The 15,783-nt window shown below is 52.5% G+C and overlaps 6 protein-coding genes and 1 non-coding gene across 7 annotated transcripts; 4 read left to right on the top strand and 3 right to left on the bottom strand.

Moving 5' to 3' along the window:
• Positions 1-84: 84 nt before the first annotated feature.
• QC761_304645 (uncharacterized protein) lies at positions 85-2,291 on the bottom strand. Its single transcript, XM_062877609.1, has 2 exons — positions 1,714-2,291; positions 85-1,549 (listed from the first exon to the last, which is right to left on the bottom strand). Exons 1-2 carry the CDS (start codon positions 2,094-2,096, stop codon positions 457-459), a joined length of 1,476 nt encoding a protein of 491 aa, XP_062733398.1. The 5' UTR covers positions 2,097-2,291; the 3' UTR covers positions 85-456.
• Positions 2,292-2,880: 589 nt separating this feature from the next.
• Positions 2,881-2,973, top strand: QC761_0052540. The gene has a single exon. It is a non-coding gene; the product is annotated as a tRNA-Ile (tRNA).
• Positions 2,974-3,992: 1,019 nt separating this feature from the next.
• QC761_304650 (uncharacterized protein) lies at positions 3,993-8,694 on the top strand. The gene is given in 4 exon segments (XM_062877610.1): positions 3,993-4,268; positions 4,375-7,203; positions 7,222-7,428; positions 7,498-8,694. 3 exon segments carry the CDS (start codon positions 4,457-4,459, stop codon positions 8,222-8,224), a joined length of 3,681 nt encoding a protein of 1,226 aa, XP_062733399.1. The 5' UTR covers positions 3,993-4,268; positions 4,375-4,456; the 3' UTR covers positions 8,225-8,694.
• Positions 8,557-11,508, bottom strand: PRS1 (ribose-phosphate pyrophosphokinase 1). The gene is made up of 2 exons (XM_062877611.1): positions 10,621-11,508; positions 8,557-10,568 (listed from the first exon to the last, which is right to left on the bottom strand). The coding sequence occupies exons 1-2, from the start codon at positions 10,877-10,879 to the stop codon at positions 9,322-9,324; spliced, it is 1,506 nt and encodes a 501-aa protein (XP_062733400.1). The 5' UTR covers positions 10,880-11,508; the 3' UTR covers positions 8,557-9,321.
• Positions 11,386-13,524, top strand: QC761_304670 (uncharacterized protein). Its single transcript, XM_062877612.1, has 2 exons — positions 11,386-11,903; positions 11,963-13,524. The coding sequence occupies exons 1-2, from the start codon at positions 11,638-11,640 to the stop codon at positions 13,488-13,490; spliced, it is 1,794 nt and encodes a 597-aa protein (XP_062733401.1). The 5' UTR covers positions 11,386-11,637; the 3' UTR covers positions 13,491-13,524.
• Positions 13,525-13,672: 148 nt separating this feature from the next.
• On the top strand, positions 13,673-15,217 carry LIA1 (deoxyhypusine hydroxylase). The gene is made up of 2 exons (XM_062877613.1): positions 13,673-14,358; positions 14,442-15,217. Exons 1-2 carry the CDS (start codon positions 13,886-13,888, stop codon positions 14,947-14,949), a joined length of 981 nt encoding a protein of 326 aa, XP_062733402.1. The 5' UTR covers positions 13,673-13,885; the 3' UTR covers positions 14,950-15,217.
• RPA12 (DNA-directed RNA polymerase I core subunit rpa12) lies at positions 14,482-15,740 on the bottom strand. The gene is made up of 3 exons (XM_062877614.1): positions 15,512-15,740; positions 15,211-15,445; positions 14,482-15,151 (listed from the first exon to the last, which is right to left on the bottom strand). Exons 1-3 carry the CDS (start codon positions 15,624-15,626, stop codon positions 15,133-15,135), a joined length of 369 nt encoding a protein of 122 aa, XP_062733403.1. The 5' UTR covers positions 15,627-15,740; the 3' UTR covers positions 14,482-15,132.
• Positions 15,741-15,783: the final 43 nt, after the last annotated feature.

Below are 15,783 nucleotides of genomic sequence, written 5' to 3' on the forward strand. Positions count from 1 at the left end.
GGAGTTGTGGGGTTTTGCGTGCTTCGTCCACTTTGGCTCAGATATCACGATAACCTCACCAACATTCTTATCTGCCAAACAGAATAAGGATGTCGCGGAGAGGTAGACCACCGCGGCAAACTTGTCCGTGTCTATAATAAAAGCTAGGAATAAGCTATGCTTGGTTTGAAAGATAATAAATAGACCTCGAAAATATTAGACACGCCTTTCGGAATGAATAATAGCTCTAACTCAAAAAATAGTAGACACACTTCAAAAGACAGTCAAAACAGCTACGAGCAACCTCTTCAAGCCATTCGTCAATCAAATCGGACAACTTTTCTCGCCGATACTCAAACAGTCTACCTCAACGAATCCATATTAAACCTGAACAAGAGGCTACAAAAAGTAAACAATAACAAAAACCGGGTATCAATAACATTATTACTCCCGTGGCAAACAATTCCACCACCAAACTTAAACCTCCTCGGCGTCCTCCATCGGCTCGCCCTGGTCCAAACCACTGTCGCCGCCCATAACCACACCACCGGCGCCATCAATACCCAACTGTCCGCTTGCGATGGCCGTGAGCCTTGCCACCTCAGCCGAGAGCTTCTTGTTTTCAGCTGACAACGCGTTGATCCGTTCCTCCCTGCTCCGAATTTGTATGTCCCGGTTGGATATGTGCTGGTCCCGTGACCGTAATTCCTGCAATAGTTGCGAGTTCGTCGCCGTGAGGTCCCCTATGATACCAGAAAGCCGTTCGATACTCCTCGCCATCGCCTCCGCCGTGGCCGCAGGCACCACATAGTCCGCCGCCGCGCCCGGTGAGACTCCGGCCGCTTGTTGAGCTAACCCAGGCAACCCATCAATTCCCCCACCCGCCGAGATAGCAAACTGCTGGCCCATGGGACTCCCATGAAAGCCCGGCTGTTGGACCACTTGCTGCTGCTGCTGTCCGTGTAGAGCACCATTTGTAACCGCCCCAGTAGTCCTCCTCCTGTTGTTCCCCACCACAACCGCCTGCACCGCCGGCGCCGGAGCAGCCACCATCGGAGGCGACCCTCCCCTCTGCTGCCTTTGCCTCCTCTGCGCCTGCTGCTGATTCCTCCACTCCTGCTCCGCCAACTGTTCCGCGGCGTATTTCTCCGCCCTCGCCGCCCTCTCCGCTTCTGCATGGGCTTTCCTCTGTCCTTCCGACTGCTTCGCCAACTCAGGGCCGTCCGGTATTCTCAGGGCGGTAGCAAACATGTGCCTGATCAGAGTCAGCTTTCTGCTAAATCCCTCGTTACTCCGACAAGGGCCCTGGTTGATGTGCGCGGCAAGCCCTGCCCTATCTCCAAAATAAGTCCAACAGAAGGAGCAGATGGCGGGCGACTCGTGGTTGTGCTCTCCCACAACGTTGAGCAGTGTGGTGATATCGGAACAAGGCCCACATGACGAGCTGGTGCCGTAATTAAACGGCCAGTTAGTAGGGCATACGGCCAGATATTTGGGCGCCTTCCTTCGTCCGCCTTCTTGACGCCCTTGGTCACCCCTGATAAGGCCGTGCTTGTCCATCAGGTGCTTGCTTTCTCAATGTCAGCAACGTCTCCCCCTTTGCTCTTTTTCTTTTCGAAATGAAACGATGAAAGGAAAAGAAGATAGAAAAATATGTTAAGAAGAGGGATATGAAATAAAGAAAGGGAAAAAAAGAGAAAAAAAAAAGAGAAGAAAAAAAAAACACCCACTCACATAAAATATTGATTCCCCCCCGCCCTGGTCTGGCAATCCTCAAAAAAACAGTCATTCTCCCCCTTATCGTCAGGATCAGGTAACCCAGGCTTGAAATGAGGCACCCTTCCATCATTCCCTCCTCCTCCTCCTCCACCACCACCACCACCCAAACTCGGATCAACAACCACCCCTCCTCCCATCCCAGCAACAGGAGCTACATTCCCATTCCCCTCCATGGATGGATGAAGATGATTATCTCCCACACGTCTCCGTTTGGCCAAATGCTGGGTATTATTATTGTCTTGGTGACCCTCCCCCTCATCCGAATGATCCAGACCACCCCCTTCGTCGTTCGAATCAGAGACGGATTCGGATGCGTCAATCTCTGCGCCCCAGGGCATGTTAAAGTCTTGTGGGGGAAGGAGGAAGAGCGATGCCAAGAGTTGAACAGGACAGGGGGCTGGGATTGATTGATTGATTGATTGGAACAACAAGTGAACTTTGTATTCTATTGTATAAGCGAGTGAGTGGGTGGGTGGGTGAGAGTTGTTATTAGCGGAAAAGTGGTGAGAAACGGGTTTAAATGTTGGGGTTGCAAAAACAAGTGGTGGTTCACAAGCGAGTTTTGTTTGTGGGGCGGGCGGGCTTTGTGCTGAATGGGGGGCGTGTGATTGGTTGGTAGGACGGATGGTTAAGTGGGGAGGGTGCTTGAAAAATTCGGGCCCGAACTTCTGGACGTGTTTGTGAAGGGTGATCGAGATGATGTGTGAATGGACTGTTTTTAAGGGGGTATTGACTAGTTGTTAAAAAGCTGTTGACCATCTTCAAAGGTCCATTGGCTCCTTTTCTTACAGCTATTAATTATTTTTCAAGAAACCTCCCCTCGATCATTTGATGGGAATCTTGACTATTTTTTGAAGGCCTGTTGAATATCGTTGAAGGGATCCCGATTATCTTTCGAGGCGTGGCTGAGGATGACGCTACACGGAGTGCTGCGTTAGCTTAATGCGTAGTACTAGTCTTTATTCGAGAGTATGTTTTCCTTTTGGAAGACATACTGTGAACAGTGAGATGGAGGTAGAGACTGTGATGATAATATGAGGCTGATGTTGCCAGCACTCAAGCTACCCCAACCCAACCCAACTTATAACTGAAGCCAAATCAAAACATCCACAGAAACCCAAAGCCCGATTAGCTCAGCTGGTTAGAGCGTCGTACTAATACTGGAAACAGTACTAAGTAATGCGAAGGTCAACAGTTCAATCCTGTTATTGGGCATTATCTTTTGCGCTTTTTTCCTTTTGTCTTTTTCTCAACTTTTCTACATCTCTTCTTATTATCTTATAGTTTGTGACAAAGCTTTTCTCGCTAACTGTTCAATCTCAAAATGGTGGCATGTGCCAGCACTTCTGCATCAACGGCGGCTAGCACCCCACCTTCCGGACGGGAGCCGGTCATCGGATCTGAACTCAGGTTCTTGGTGCTCGGAATAGCATAAACATATGTATATATAATAATCGCGGCGATGAATTGGGAAATTTGTTCCTTTATCATTAGCTTGAGAGTCTGATAAGTCGTGGAAGCCGGACGGCCACAAGCGGCTTCTAGCGGTTCTTCACATGGAGTTCCAGAACTTCTGGAAGCTTTGATGGTGGAATTGGGGGCTCCGGAGCCGGAGAGTCTATAACATCGCTGGTTGGAGGCGGTTACACGGCAGGATCTCGAGGTTGGGGGCATAAAGGAAAGGCAGTGAGGAGGCATCAGACGGTGTAACCTGAATACCGAGGAGGGGTGACTAATGCATGGTGCATTTTTCCCGTTTGCTGCTGGTGATGATGGCACACGAGCAGGTCTGGAAAGATGGAAGTAAGAATCATGCCATAGCTACTTTGCCGATGTGAAGAAAGGGACAAGATATCGGGCCGCTCGATTGGTTACTTGTAGGTAAATCCGGGTTTAAGCTGCCTGATCCAGAGCTGCAAGGCTTTTAGGCAGATGTTTTCACAGAGATGAGGACAGAAGCTGAGGGAAGGAGGAGGGAACGAAAAGAAGAGCTGTTATCTGGAGAAAGAACAGGTAGACTTTGGGGATCTGCATGACGACTACCGACCGAGCAGTGTATAGAGATATCTTGAATAAGTGGTTGAAGATGCGGGAGGGGAGGGTAGTGGTCTTTGGCGGGGTAGCCTCTTTTGGTAGTCGGGTGGGCGGTGACAGGGGTGTCAAACCCCATGTTCATGTCAATCGAAAGGCGTGCATGTCCCACATTTCGGCAGGGGTCTTTGATGCGGGACGGAGAGCAAGCCTCGCTTTCACTGCTACGAACCCTTGAAGAGTGACTCTTTTTGGAGGAAGACGAAACCAGTTGAAGCTGGTGGAACTCGTCTCTGGGGAGGGGGGGCATCTAAATAAAAAGTAGTTCCCGGGGACTTTTTCTGTTTCTTCCTGAATTACATGAGCAGTTGTCTTTTGTTTCATTGCCATTGACTTACTTACGCCTTTTGCTGACGGATGACTGTTGGAACCTGGACTGACATTGACTTCGACTCGACTCCACGCCGGATATTTTACATGTTAGTACCACACTTTCTTATGGGAGGGATGAGGGACAGAGGCATATGTTTATATCGATGGTGCCAATGGCACTAAGCACGCCCTTGGTCTGACATTTCTTGACAGCTCGGTTTAACCCGGCCTTTGCCTTGTCACTTTACGAAGAGACGGGGCTTCCCCCCTCGCGCCCTTTTCTGTCCTTCTCCGGATGCCAGTGATACCAGAAATGGAGGAATATGTCAACTGGGATATGGCCGCCCTCCCAACTACCGGGGAGGGCCTGGACTTTACTTCTTCGTCAGCCAACATGGCCACCGTGCCTGCTCTTGGAGCAGCTGGAGCCACTGAACATCTCCAGGACCTCGATCTCGCCCTGGAGAATGCGGAGGGGGATGACTTTTCCTTTTGGGCATTGGAGCACTTTGAGAACAACATCTCGCCTACACTCGACGGGACGCTAGACGCAAACACTTGCATTGGCCTTAAAGGTCTCGACAGAACCGGGCCGTTCGAAGAAGATCTGGACCTCCCCGACGTTCCGTGCACCAACTGTCAGCTTGGAGGTTATCAGTGCAAGCGTATTCCAGAGGGTCAGTACAAGGGCTACTGCACCAGCTGCATTGCCCTGTGCTCTGAATGCAGCTTTGCCGAGACCACCGGTGCTGGCCGCGCCGTCGGCTTCCCTTCCAATCCTTGGCCCATCATGGGCGACCACCCTATGGGTATCCCGCAGGAGGAAGCCCATGCTGGGGCTGCCCTGAGCGGAAGCCAGCCTGCTGCCGCAACCGAGAACACCACGTCTGAACCTGCTCGGGCAACCTCCAAGACCAGGACTGGTGTTCGGTTCTCCAGAGAAGAACTGAAGATCCTAAAGAACTGGCTCTCGACTCACAGCAGGCATCCTTATCCTACCGAAGAGGAGAAGGAGATGTTACAGAAGCAGACAGGTCTTAGCAAGACCCAGATCACCAACTGGCTTGCCAACACCCGACGCAGAAACAAGAACGCTGTTGCCCAGCGGTCCACCTCACCGGGCGTGAGGACGTGGACCAAACCTATCGACATTGCTGGAAGACGAGGTGCCGCGTCTTTCGAGCTCATGAATCCCCTTCAGCGTTGGCAGGTATCTCCACCGGAAAATGAACCGGCCTCCGTCACAGCTATTCAACGTGCCATCAGCACGTCTTCGACCCTGCAGTCGGGCCTCAGCAGCCCTTACAGCAGTGTCCACTTCACCGACGATGGGTCAGGCAGATCGATCTGCGACTCTGCCATCTCCAGCGCCAATACATCTCATTCTAGCGGGTCGTTTGCTTCGGCCTACTCTTATGGCTCTCGTGGCTCGCTCGGGTCGGGAGGGTCCTCCATGCACCGGGGTCGGAGGAGGAGAAGGAGAAAGGCTGCTGCGCCCGCTGCTGCTAACATGACCAACAGCACACCTCTACGACAGCCCCTGAAGACGTTCCAGTGTACTTTCTGCACCGAGACTTTCAGAACCAAGCACGACTGGCAGAGACATGAGAAGTCTCTGCATCTGTCTCTGGAGCGCTGGGTGTGCTCCCCCGATGGGCCGGTCACCTTCAACGCTGAGAGTGACCAGATGCAATGCGTTTTCTGCGGGCATGCCAACCCCGACGAGGCTCACATCGACAGCCACAATCACTCTGCCTGTCAAGAGCGCGCACTGGCGGAGAGGACGTTCTACCGGAAGGACCACCTTCGCCAACATTTGAAGCTTGTCCATGACGCCGCCTATCGCAGCCAGAGCATGGATGGGTGGAAGGTGACGACTCCAGAGATTCGTTCAAGGTGTGGTTTCTGCGGCATCGTGATGGACACATGGTCCTTCCGTACCGACCACCTCGCCGAGCACTTCAAGCGCGGTAAATCCATGGCTGACTGGAAGGGTGATTGGGGTTTCGAAGACAAGGTGTTGGACATGGTCGAGAACTCGATTCCACCGTTCTTGATCCACGACGAGAGAAATTCGCCGGATCCTTTCGAAGCGTCCCACCCCCCTTTTGCTGCCAAAAACGCGTATGAACTCATCAAGGCAGAGCTGAGGGCTTACATTGATGACCGACCACAAGGTCAGGAGGCCCCATCTGACGGGGAGCTGCTGAGTGTGGTTCGCGCTCTGCTGGAAAAGACCAGGACCATCTCGAGGCCTTGCGTCGGTTCAACTGGGTCTTGGCTTCAAGATTTGTTGCTGGCAGCACCGTCCGACCGGCCTACCCGCCTTTCCTATAAGTCCTCTCTCCAGCAACTCAAGATCACCGGCAAGGGTGACATCTTTGAGCTGGATCCGCTGGAGCTGGAGCTCGAAGTCTATGTCAAAGCCCGCCGCCTCCTAGGCCTGACAGCCATGGACAGAGAGCTGCAGTCGGAAGCAGTCAACATCATCCGCCGCATGGACGAGTCCTCTTCCGACCCCTCCTCCGACATTGTCCAATTCTTCACCCGCCTCATCTACGCCTCGACCTCCTGGCTAACTTGCTTCCGAGCTCGCGCCCATCTCCCAAGATCAGAAGACGTCGTCGACATTCCTCAACGGTCCAAGGACCCCAAGAAGATCGACGCCGGCATTCACAACCCATCCCGCCTGGAATTCGAACTGGCCGAATACGTCCGCGAGCAACGCTCCCTCTTCGGGGAGGGGTTTGTTCCCAGTGACGACGACCTGCAAAAACGCGCTCGTGTTATCATCTTCGAATATGATGACGGCTGGAACCAAACAGCCGCCGACGATGCAGTTTGGCTTGCCGCCTTCAAAAACAGACATGTTTTTGGCAACGGCACCAACGACAGCAGCTCCTACGTGCCATTGGATCTCTCCCACGAGTCCATGTTCCCAAATCCATTACAGCTCCAGCTCGACGTGTCCGATCCAGCAGGGCGGACGCGCATCCCGTCCATCTCCAACTCGTCCTCTTCACGATCAGGGTCAGGATCAGGGTCAGGATCAGGGTCAGGGTCAGGGTCAGGGTCAGGGTCAACCTCAACCCCTTCCCCCCCAGCAGGCTTCAGAGCCAACCTTTTGGGAGACGTAAACTGCTACCAGCGCCTCGCTCGCGAACTAAAGAAATATGTAGCCAGTGCCATGTCGCCCAACAACCCCAACTGTCACGTCCCTACAGACGAGGAACTGCAACACCAAGCTCGTTGGATCATCTATGAAGAGTACGCCCCCCCCGCTCCCCCCCAACCCCTTCTTTCCCCATTTTTCTTCCATCTAACCCCCCTCCGCAGCGACGACCCCTGGAACACAACCTGCGCCGAAAACGCCGAATGGCTCCGCCGCTTCAAGCGCGATTCCGGGATCCTCACTGACCCTTCTCTTCCGGGCTTACCCCTCTCCACCCTCTCCTGGAACGTCTCCCAAGGCGGCTCCGGTTTTGCCCCTCCATACACAATCCCCCCTCCTCCCCTCCCCTCCACCTCCCCTACCTCCGACATCCTCGTCCGGTTACGCGAGGGATCCAAGCCTTTTCCCGCCCAAACCAAAACAGTCGACCGCTTCGTCAAAAACATCAAAGGACGCTGGGAGGAGCCAGCAAAAGTCTTTTGTTCTCGAGAGCTGGAAAAAGGACTGGCAGATTGGGTCATGGGGTTGGGGTATGTCCCCTCGGATGGGGAGATGAGCCAAAAAGCGAAAGAGGTGATGGGGACGGAAAAGACGGCGGCGGATGATGCGGTGCTGGTGGGCAAGTTTAGGGATATGATGGCTACCAGGCTGCAGCAGTCAAATCAAACCCAGTACCATCAGGGCCTGGATCTGGGCATGATGGACATGTCGAGCACCAACACCGCAGGACTGACAAGCGGTGAGCTCGACGATCTCCTCCTTCAGGACATGGACTTTGACTTTACCGACCTCGGTGGGGGAGGTAGTTTTGACGGGAATCTTGTGGGGTTTGAAGGCATTGATCTTCTGATGCCCCAGAGGAGTATTGGTGGGCAGCAGCAGATGTTCTAGCTTTTGAAGAAGGGGTGGGTGTATGATGCATGGAAATCTCCTCTCAAAAGGGCATTGAGAGTATGTGATGAGGTCATGAACTTTCATTTCTTTTAGGTTTTTTCGGGTTTGGGACAGATTTCTTCTTTCATGCAGCATTATATAGGGTGACGAAGTTGGGAGAGGGCATACGAAAGATATGAAAATGTATAAAACATAATGATATTTGGCCGTCGGTTGCAGCTACTTCAAGGTGGGCTTGGCTGTGATGGACTTGGGTGGTTTTAGGCAGCACATCACTTACACGAGACAAAGTTACGCAAGAAAGCCACAAGTGGAAACACAGACGAGATGCAGTTCTTGAACGTCGGTATTTATTGGAGTACCCCCAAGAACACCTAGCTAAAGTCGATAATGCCAATGCTCTAGGTATCTATCTGGCAGAATACCATCACGGCATAAAGTTCTAATGCCAAGCTTAAAGTTGTGCCAAAGATAAAAGAGACAAACACGCAAGCTGTAGACTGGAGCACAACATCTACTTGTACAAAACAGCAGGCTCTTAAGCATAAATGTAGCGGGGAGTTCTCTTGCCCGTTACCCATCAACCTTGCGGAAGCAACTCTACGAGAGAGTCGGGTAAAGGGCCTTCTGTCCCGCTTATTGATCTTCCAACGCTCCGTTAAGAACAAGCTCTGGGATGAGCTTTGCTCCTGCCATCTCTAGTGATAGCATCGCTGGGTGTGTGTGTGTGTGTGTGTGTGTGTGTGTGTAGTGTAGTGTAGTGTAGGGGGGATATATGAGTGATCTCTAGAGCCTGTCTTGTCGGCATGACAAGACAAGAGGGGGAACAAGGGAGAGGAGGGAAGAGCGGTCCGGTCACTGCTGCCCACCATGATGACTGTAACTGTCAATTCGGTATCTGACTGCTCATGAACGTCTATCGCCGCCAATCCTGCTGCCTGTTAAAAATGAACGCAACGCTGCCATATCACCAAACGCCGACGCTTGTAGCCTGAGCCGGTCCCATCTCAGATCAAAAAGAGAGAGAAGTCATGGCGAGGCCCGGCTGTGACGGAAAAACGAATAAAGAAGATAGATACCTGCTGGGAGAGGTGTTACGAATCCAAGACATGCTGGAACAGTGGCGACATCGACTCGCCGTAGTGGTTTCTGCGAATCGCCTCAGCCAGGAGGAACGACAGATCGAGAACCACCAGCTTGCTGGCCTTGCGCGCCTTCTCTTCTGGTATCGGATAGCTGTTGGTCACCACGATGGTGTCGATGCAATCACAAGCCTGCATCTGCTCAAGGCAATCGCCTCCAAAGACACCATGTGTTGCAATGCAGTACACCTTCTCGGCCTTGCCACGCTTCCGTACCGTCTCGGCCGCAGCAATCCACGAGCCGGGCTTGTCGATCATATCGTCCACGATGAAGACCGAACGGCCCTTCACATCGCCCACCAACGTGATCATGTGCTCAACTTTTGGTTTGAGAATCTCCTCCTCTTCATCTGAGCTGGCTTCCGCATCACCGGAGCCACCCAGGGCATGGGACTGGGGCGCAAAAAAAGAAGACGCATGGGACATAACCATGGGATCTTCGTCTGGAATCTCTGTCCCTGCCACACTTTCTGCCGGTGATACAAAATCATCCGGCACGATATGGCCTTGAACCAAGCGACCATGAATGACCTCTGCTGCTCTCTGATCGTTAAACTCGAGCTCGTCACCTTCCGCCTCCTCGTCGAGCTCATCAATGACCGACGACTGTGATAGCGTGGTTTGAGACCTGGTGTGGTGGGGCTTGGGGTTGCTCGCAGAGCGGGCACATGTGCCGTTAGCAGCAGGGCGAGGTGATCCCTGGCCGTCTGCCACAACGCGCGAGTCTTGGGATTGTGCGTTTGTTGCTTCCTTTTCGGGCTCGGTCGAGGTGGTACGCACCTGGTTACTGATGGGGTCCAGCACTGGCTGTCGCTCAATGCCGTCGAGGTGGTTCATGATCATGCTCGCCGTCATGTTGTGGCCTCGTCTTTTGTCCGTAGTGACCATGCCAAAGTTCAGCTTGAGTGCGTCGGCAAGAGACGTGACACGCTTGGTGCCGCCGGCGTTCTTGGACACCACCACCGCCTCCTTCCAGTCTGGCACATTGTGTCTGATCCAGCGAGCAATCAGCGGCTCGGCGTGAAGGTTGTCCACCGGGCACTTGAAGAAGCCCTGCATTTGTGACGCGTGCAGATCGACCGTGACAATGTGCTTAACACCCGCAACCCCAAGGAGATTGGCCAACATCCGCGCAGTAATCGCTCCTCTATGCGACTTCTTCTTGGACTGGCGACTGTATGGGAAGTATGGCAGGACAGCTGGGCGACCGTGTCAATTGGGTTCAGTTCATGGAAAGAGGAAGTAATGTACCAGTGACTTTGCTCGCCGAACCTCCCTTGCAGGCCGAAATCATGATGAGCAGCTCCATGATGGTGTCGTTGATCTTGGGGCTGCCGGACTGCACGACAAAGACGTCCTTCTCGCGCACGCTGGTGAGGATGCGGACGCTCGTCTCGCCGTTGGAGAATTGGGTGAGCTCGGCCTCGGCCGGAGCCATGCCGAGATTCTCACATATTTGCTTTGTGAGGGATGGGCAGCTGGTGCCCGAGAAAATGAGGGTGCCTCGCATCTTGAGAGGGAGCGGATTTGATTGAGGTTGCGGGAAGAAGCTGCAATTTTTTCCCACCTCGTCTAAAAAGCGTTGACAAGAGTGGGGCTGGTTCCAGGTTCCGTCCCCACCTGCACGGTCGGCTGTCGCACGTCGAGTCAGCTTGTCCGCCCCGATCCCGTCGTGTCCGACACTGCTCGTTCAAGTTGAGCAATCAGGAAGAGGTGATGGGCAGACGTTTCGTCATAGGTTTTGTTGCAAAGACGGTGATTATCCGTGGCACTGTTACCTAAAAGAACATAATCACATAAAACTGTGTCACAAGAACCTCAAAGACGCAGGTAAAGAAGGTTCCTGCCCACTGAAATTACAGCGGGCAAGTCACTGTCAGCTGGGAAGGCGTGGGCCTGTAGCTCCGCCTTTCAGGTGGTTGTGGTTGACAACTGAAGCATCAGCCACAAACGGCGGTCGAGTGGCTGACACTTCCTTGAGCAAACAGCCAGAGCAAACAGCCAGAGCATAGACTGACGGTTCACACAGTTCCGTTGAGCTTCTCCAGAGTCCTAACTGTTCGTCTGTAGGCCGTTGAGCCGTTTGAATGACTACCTAAGCCCGTAGTTGTTGCTGCACTTCCTGGGGTCTTGTCAAACAGGCTTTTTGTGGAGAGACCTGGGAAGCTCAACTACAGCACAGAAATATTTTTACACTGTCCGTACCAGGTACTCTTAGGTACGCCCTTGACTCTATAGGTAAGGCTTATTCATTCCCAAATCCTAGACATGAATCTGACGCTATTCCAGGTATTCCTCCTCCTGAGAAATATGGGCATACCTCATCTCAAAAGGAACCTGGAGCCCTATGCAGAGCGGGGTGCCATTGCGCCGTGCAATGTTGTTGTCGACGGCCCTGCCCTGGCCTATCATGTTCTCAGTCTGGCGTCGAGGACAACCATAAAGACCTCGCCCTTTGAACAGCCCTCATATGAGTTGTTGGGGCGAACAGCGATACAATGGCTCGAGAAAATGGAGGAGTGTGGATTGACCATGTACTTACACGAGCCTCCAATAATACACAATTGTAGAGCTAATGTTTCCATCTGTTCAGTGCGCACATCTACTTTGACGGCTATCTCCCCACCTCAAAGCGACCTGAACGTATGCAAAGACTTATCAGGTCGACCAAGGAACTCTTCAAGTACCATTCGACCACGGTGACAGGAGTATCAAGAGAACGTTCTCGTCGCAAGGGTGAGAAGAAGGTCGATTTGTTTCCTGCCTCTATCGGGGGAGAAACGAGATCTAAACCACCTCCACCTGCCTTTCTTGTACCTGCCGTCTTGGATGCGTTGCGTGGCTCAAAGTATGGCCCAATAACGGAGGTGATGGGTGGAGAGGCAGATGGGTACTGTGCTGTTCACGTTCGAAAGTCGGGAGGGTTGGTCTTGACTTCAGATTCAGATCTCTTAGTCCACGATCTTGGTGAGAATGGAGGTGTGATATTCTTTACAGACATCGACCTCGACTCAGAAAACAGCAAGCTTGTCGCTCCTCAGTTTCGACATGCAGAAATCTGCCGCAAACTGTCCATCAAGCCCGACGTGGGCTTCTCCTACATGGCATTCGAGATCTCAGCAGACCCCCACCTCACACTTGAACAGGCCGCTGAAAGATCAAGGAGAGGAGAAGCTGTGATGTACAGCCGGGAAGAGTACGATTTGTTCATCAAGACGTACCTGTTGCCCGAGACGGCACCAAAAACAGTCGCTACTTGTGGATTACAGCTCGACCCAAGAATATCTGAGCTGGTTCTCCGTTATTTGCAGATAACTACAACAACCTCAAAGGAGAAGGATGCATCCCTCGAGATGTTTCTACCGTTTCTTCTCGACTGCCCATCCCGAACAAGTGCCTGGGAGGTGAGCAAACCTATCAGGAAGCTGGCCTATTCTCTTCTACAGTCGGGGCAGAAAACCTCTCTCAAGACAGTTTCCGAGATGAGGAGGCTTCAAACACTGTCTTCGGGATCACAGGTCGATATTCTACCATCATTCAAGGTGGAAGAAGAATGCAGTCATCTCCTCAGCAACATCGGCAAGATAAAGGCACACATCACCGACCCCGAGCTACTTTGGGTAGTACTGTCTATCTACCTAGACATTGACAGGACAGTGGAACGAGCCAAGGGCTACCCCTTAAGTCTTGAAATCCTGACCCAGGAAGCGAGAGGCAAGCTGAACGAGTACTCCTGGGATGTTCTCCAAGTCTTCGCACAGGTATTAGCAACGTTTTACTCTCTCCGAATGCTTGAGCAGATTCTCAACCTCCAAGAGAGGAAAGGAAACGCAGTGGATGTTATTACCGCCCTGTCAGATCTCCCATCTCTCGACAAGTTCCTATCACTTGCAGATTTTACGGAGACGCTTCAACGTCTGAGAGAGGCCGGCGGACTCGAGTGCCTTATTGACCTCTGCTCAGACATGAAGGATATGATCCAACATATTGAAGCCATCGGGAAACCACCAAAGAGCAAAAAGGACAGAAAAAGAAAGGCGCAGTCAGGGGCTGTGGAGGGCCACCAAGTTAGAGCACGGCCAAGCAACCCGTTTGAGTTGCTGAACAGTCGAGATGACTAATTCACTTACATACGGAAATCTTCATAATACCAAAGATTTGACAACACCTCCTGACTTCGAACATAATGAGTGATTAGTAGAAAGCGTACTCTAAAGCCATACCCGCTAAGCAAGGGTTAGGGCTCAAAGCGACCATCCAAAAAAAAAAGTCCTTATCCTTTATCACCCCTCCAAGAGTCCCCAAAAACTTTTGTGAAATGCCCCGCGTTTCCAGTCATAAAGGTTCTTCCACACATTATTCTCTGCCCCCTCCTTCCACTCACACCACTCGATCTAATCAGATCAGATAACCATCTCTCTCCACCCTCACCTTTTTCTCCTCCCCTCTCCTCCCTCTTAAACCTTTCTTCACGCCTCACACCTCCCATACATCCTCAACCTACCAGTCTCTCAAAATGTCCGACACGCTCTCATCGATCGCTTCCTTGAGGTCCTCCCTCACAGCCGAAAGCACCCCCCTCCCCGTCCGCTTCCGCGCCCTCTTCTCCCTCAAGCACCTAGCCGTAACCGCCCCCTCCCCCACCTCCCCCGAAGCCCTCGCCGCAATCGAAGCCATCGCCGCAGCTTTTACCTCCCCCTCCGCCCTCCTCAAGCATGAGCTCGCTTACTGCCTGGGCCAGACCCACAACCTCGCCGCAGTCCCCTACCTGACCAAAGTCCTCGAAGATCTCGCCGAAGATCCCATGTGCAGACACGAAGCAGCCGAAGCTCTCGGCGCGCTAGGCGATACCGGAAGCCTGGAGATTTTGAAAAAGTACAAACACAGACAAGGAGAGGACGTCAGTGTAAGGGAGACTTGTGAAATCGCCATTGAGAGGATAGAGTGGGAGAGTAGTGAGGAGAGAAAGAGGGAGAAGCTTAGGCAGAGGTGCGCATTTCATTCAAGAACAAGGGGGAAAAGAAAGGGCTGTTTTGAAGAGATTGCATTGCTAACTAGATTGCTACAAACAGTGACTTTGCCTCGGTCGATCCTGCCCCTCCCATGCCCCAGGGCGAAGAGACACCGAGTGTCGAGGAGCTGCGCAAGACGCTCATGGACACCACCAAGCCCCTTTTCCTCCGATATCGCGCCATGTTTGCCCTTCGCGATTTGGCGTCTCCTCCTGATCTCCCGACTGCTGTCCCGGCTGTTTTGGCATTGGCCGAAGGCTTCGCGGATAACTCTGCGCTTTTCAGACATGAAATTGCTTTTGTTTTCGGGCAGCTGTCGCATCCTGCTTCTATTCCCGCGCTGACTGGTGCATTGAGCAACACGGAGGAGGCGTCGATGGTGAGGCACGAAGCTGCCGAGGCGCTGGGCAGCTTGGGTGAGGAGCCCGGAGTGGAGGAGACGCTCAAGAAGTTCTTGCACGATAAAGAGAAGGTGGTGAGGGAGAGCTGTATTGTTGCGCTGGATATGGCCGAGTATGAGAAGAGCAATGAGGCGGAGTATGCCTTGATTCCGGAGGTCACTGCTTAAGCAAGGGATTTGAGTGGGAGGTAAATATGGATGGGTATCTTTGAGCGTTCTATTGTTGATAACAGGCGTTTGGTCATTAAAACGATGTTTGGTTTGGCTGCCTCTTGAGAGGGCGGCTTTGTTAGATGTTTCTGTGCTCGGGCATATCGTGGGTGGTTGTCGTGAATTAGGAAGGGTAGCAGCTCAGTTGTTGGTGGACCATCTGGGGGTTCAATGTTAGCAAGAACAGAAAATACAATGCCGATATCAACTGTTGCGCACTTTTCACCGCACTCGCAGTTGTAGATAATTGTTGAGCCTTCATCGGCAGATCTCTGTTGGACTTCAGAATAGCGAATGCCGCGCCTCCCGCACTTGTGGCAGTCCATGTTGGGGTCGACTCTTTCGGTTTGTACTTCGTGTCTCTTGACGGTCTGGACTATGGAAAGCTTCTGTCGTAGGGCTGACGGGAAGTCGGAGGGCTTTGTCTTTGTTGTTACGGCCTTCCAGGCATGATCTGCATTGTGGTAGCTTGTCAGCAACAATTCGAGGGACTGGTTGATTTATGACATGTGAAACTGACCTCTGTGTTCCGCGCCACAGCATTTGCAAATCAGAATGTTCTTTACACTGCCCTGGGAGGCAGGTAAAAGGTCACCACAGTCGGTGCAGAAGACGAGGGAGCCGATAGCAGACATGGTTGCGATGTGTGGTGTTATTTGGTGAGTTATCGGACCTCAAAAATGGCACTCCAAATTAATTCTTATCCACTGCGAGCGACTCTGCAACAAGCTTTCCCGTCAAGAGAAAAAGTTTTAGCGTCAACCAGAGATGGGGCCTCGAGACCCCTGCACC

The sequence above is a fragment of the Podospora bellae-mahoneyi genome, chromosome 3 (genome assembly GCF_035222275.1).
Source record: "Podospora bellae-mahoneyi strain CBS 112042 chromosome 3, whole genome shotgun sequence".
Classification (NCBI taxonomy): Eukaryota; Fungi; Ascomycota; class Sordariomycetes; order Sordariales; family Podosporaceae; genus Podospora; species Podospora bellae-mahoneyi.

Excerpts from the sequence above, each read along its gene's own strand:
- QC761_304645 (XM_062877609.1), bottom strand. The coding sequence starts at position 2,096 with ATGCCCTGGGGCGCAGAGATTGACGCATCCGAATCCGTCTCTGATTCG. Across the intron at positions 1,550-1,713 it reads GGGGGGAATCAATATTTTAT|CAAGCACCTGATGGACAAGC; the intron begins GTGAGTGGGTGT and ends ACATTGAGAAAG.
- QC761_304650 (XM_062877610.1), top strand. The coding sequence starts at position 4,457 with ATGCCAGTGATACCAGAAATGGAGGAATATGTCAACTGGGATATGGCC. Across the intron at positions 7,429-7,497 it reads CGTTGGATCATCTATGAAGA|CGACGACCCCTGGAACACAA; the intron begins GTACGCCCCCCC and ends CCCCCTCCGCAG.
- PRS1 (XM_062877611.1), bottom strand. The coding sequence starts at position 10,879 with ATGCGAGGCACCCTCATTTTCTCGGGCACCAGCTGCCCATCCCTCACA. Across the intron at positions 10,569-10,620 it reads TTCGGCGAGCAAAGTCACTG|CTGTCCTGCCATACTTCCCA; the intron begins GTACATTACTTC and ends ACGGTCGCCCAG.
- QC761_304670 (XM_062877612.1), top strand. The coding sequence starts at position 11,638 with ATGAATCTGACGCTATTCCAGGTATTCCTCCTCCTGAGAAATATGGGC. Across the intron at positions 11,904-11,962 it reads GAGGAGTGTGGATTGACCAT|TGCGCACATCTACTTTGACG; the intron begins GTACTTACACGA and ends CCATCTGTTCAG.
- LIA1 (XM_062877613.1), top strand. The coding sequence starts at position 13,886 with ATGTCCGACACGCTCTCATCGATCGCTTCCTTGAGGTCCTCCCTCACA. Across the intron at positions 14,359-14,441 it reads AGGGAGAAGCTTAGGCAGAG|TGACTTTGCCTCGGTCGATC; the intron begins GTGCGCATTTCA and ends TGCTACAAACAG.
- RPA12 (XM_062877614.1), bottom strand. The coding sequence starts at position 15,626 with ATGTCTGCTATCGGCTCCCTCGTCTTCTGCACCGACTGTGGTGACCTT. Across the intron at positions 15,446-15,511 it reads CTGTGGCGCGGAACACAGAG|ATCATGCCTGGAAGGCCGTA; the intron begins GTCAGTTTCACA and ends ACCACAATGCAG.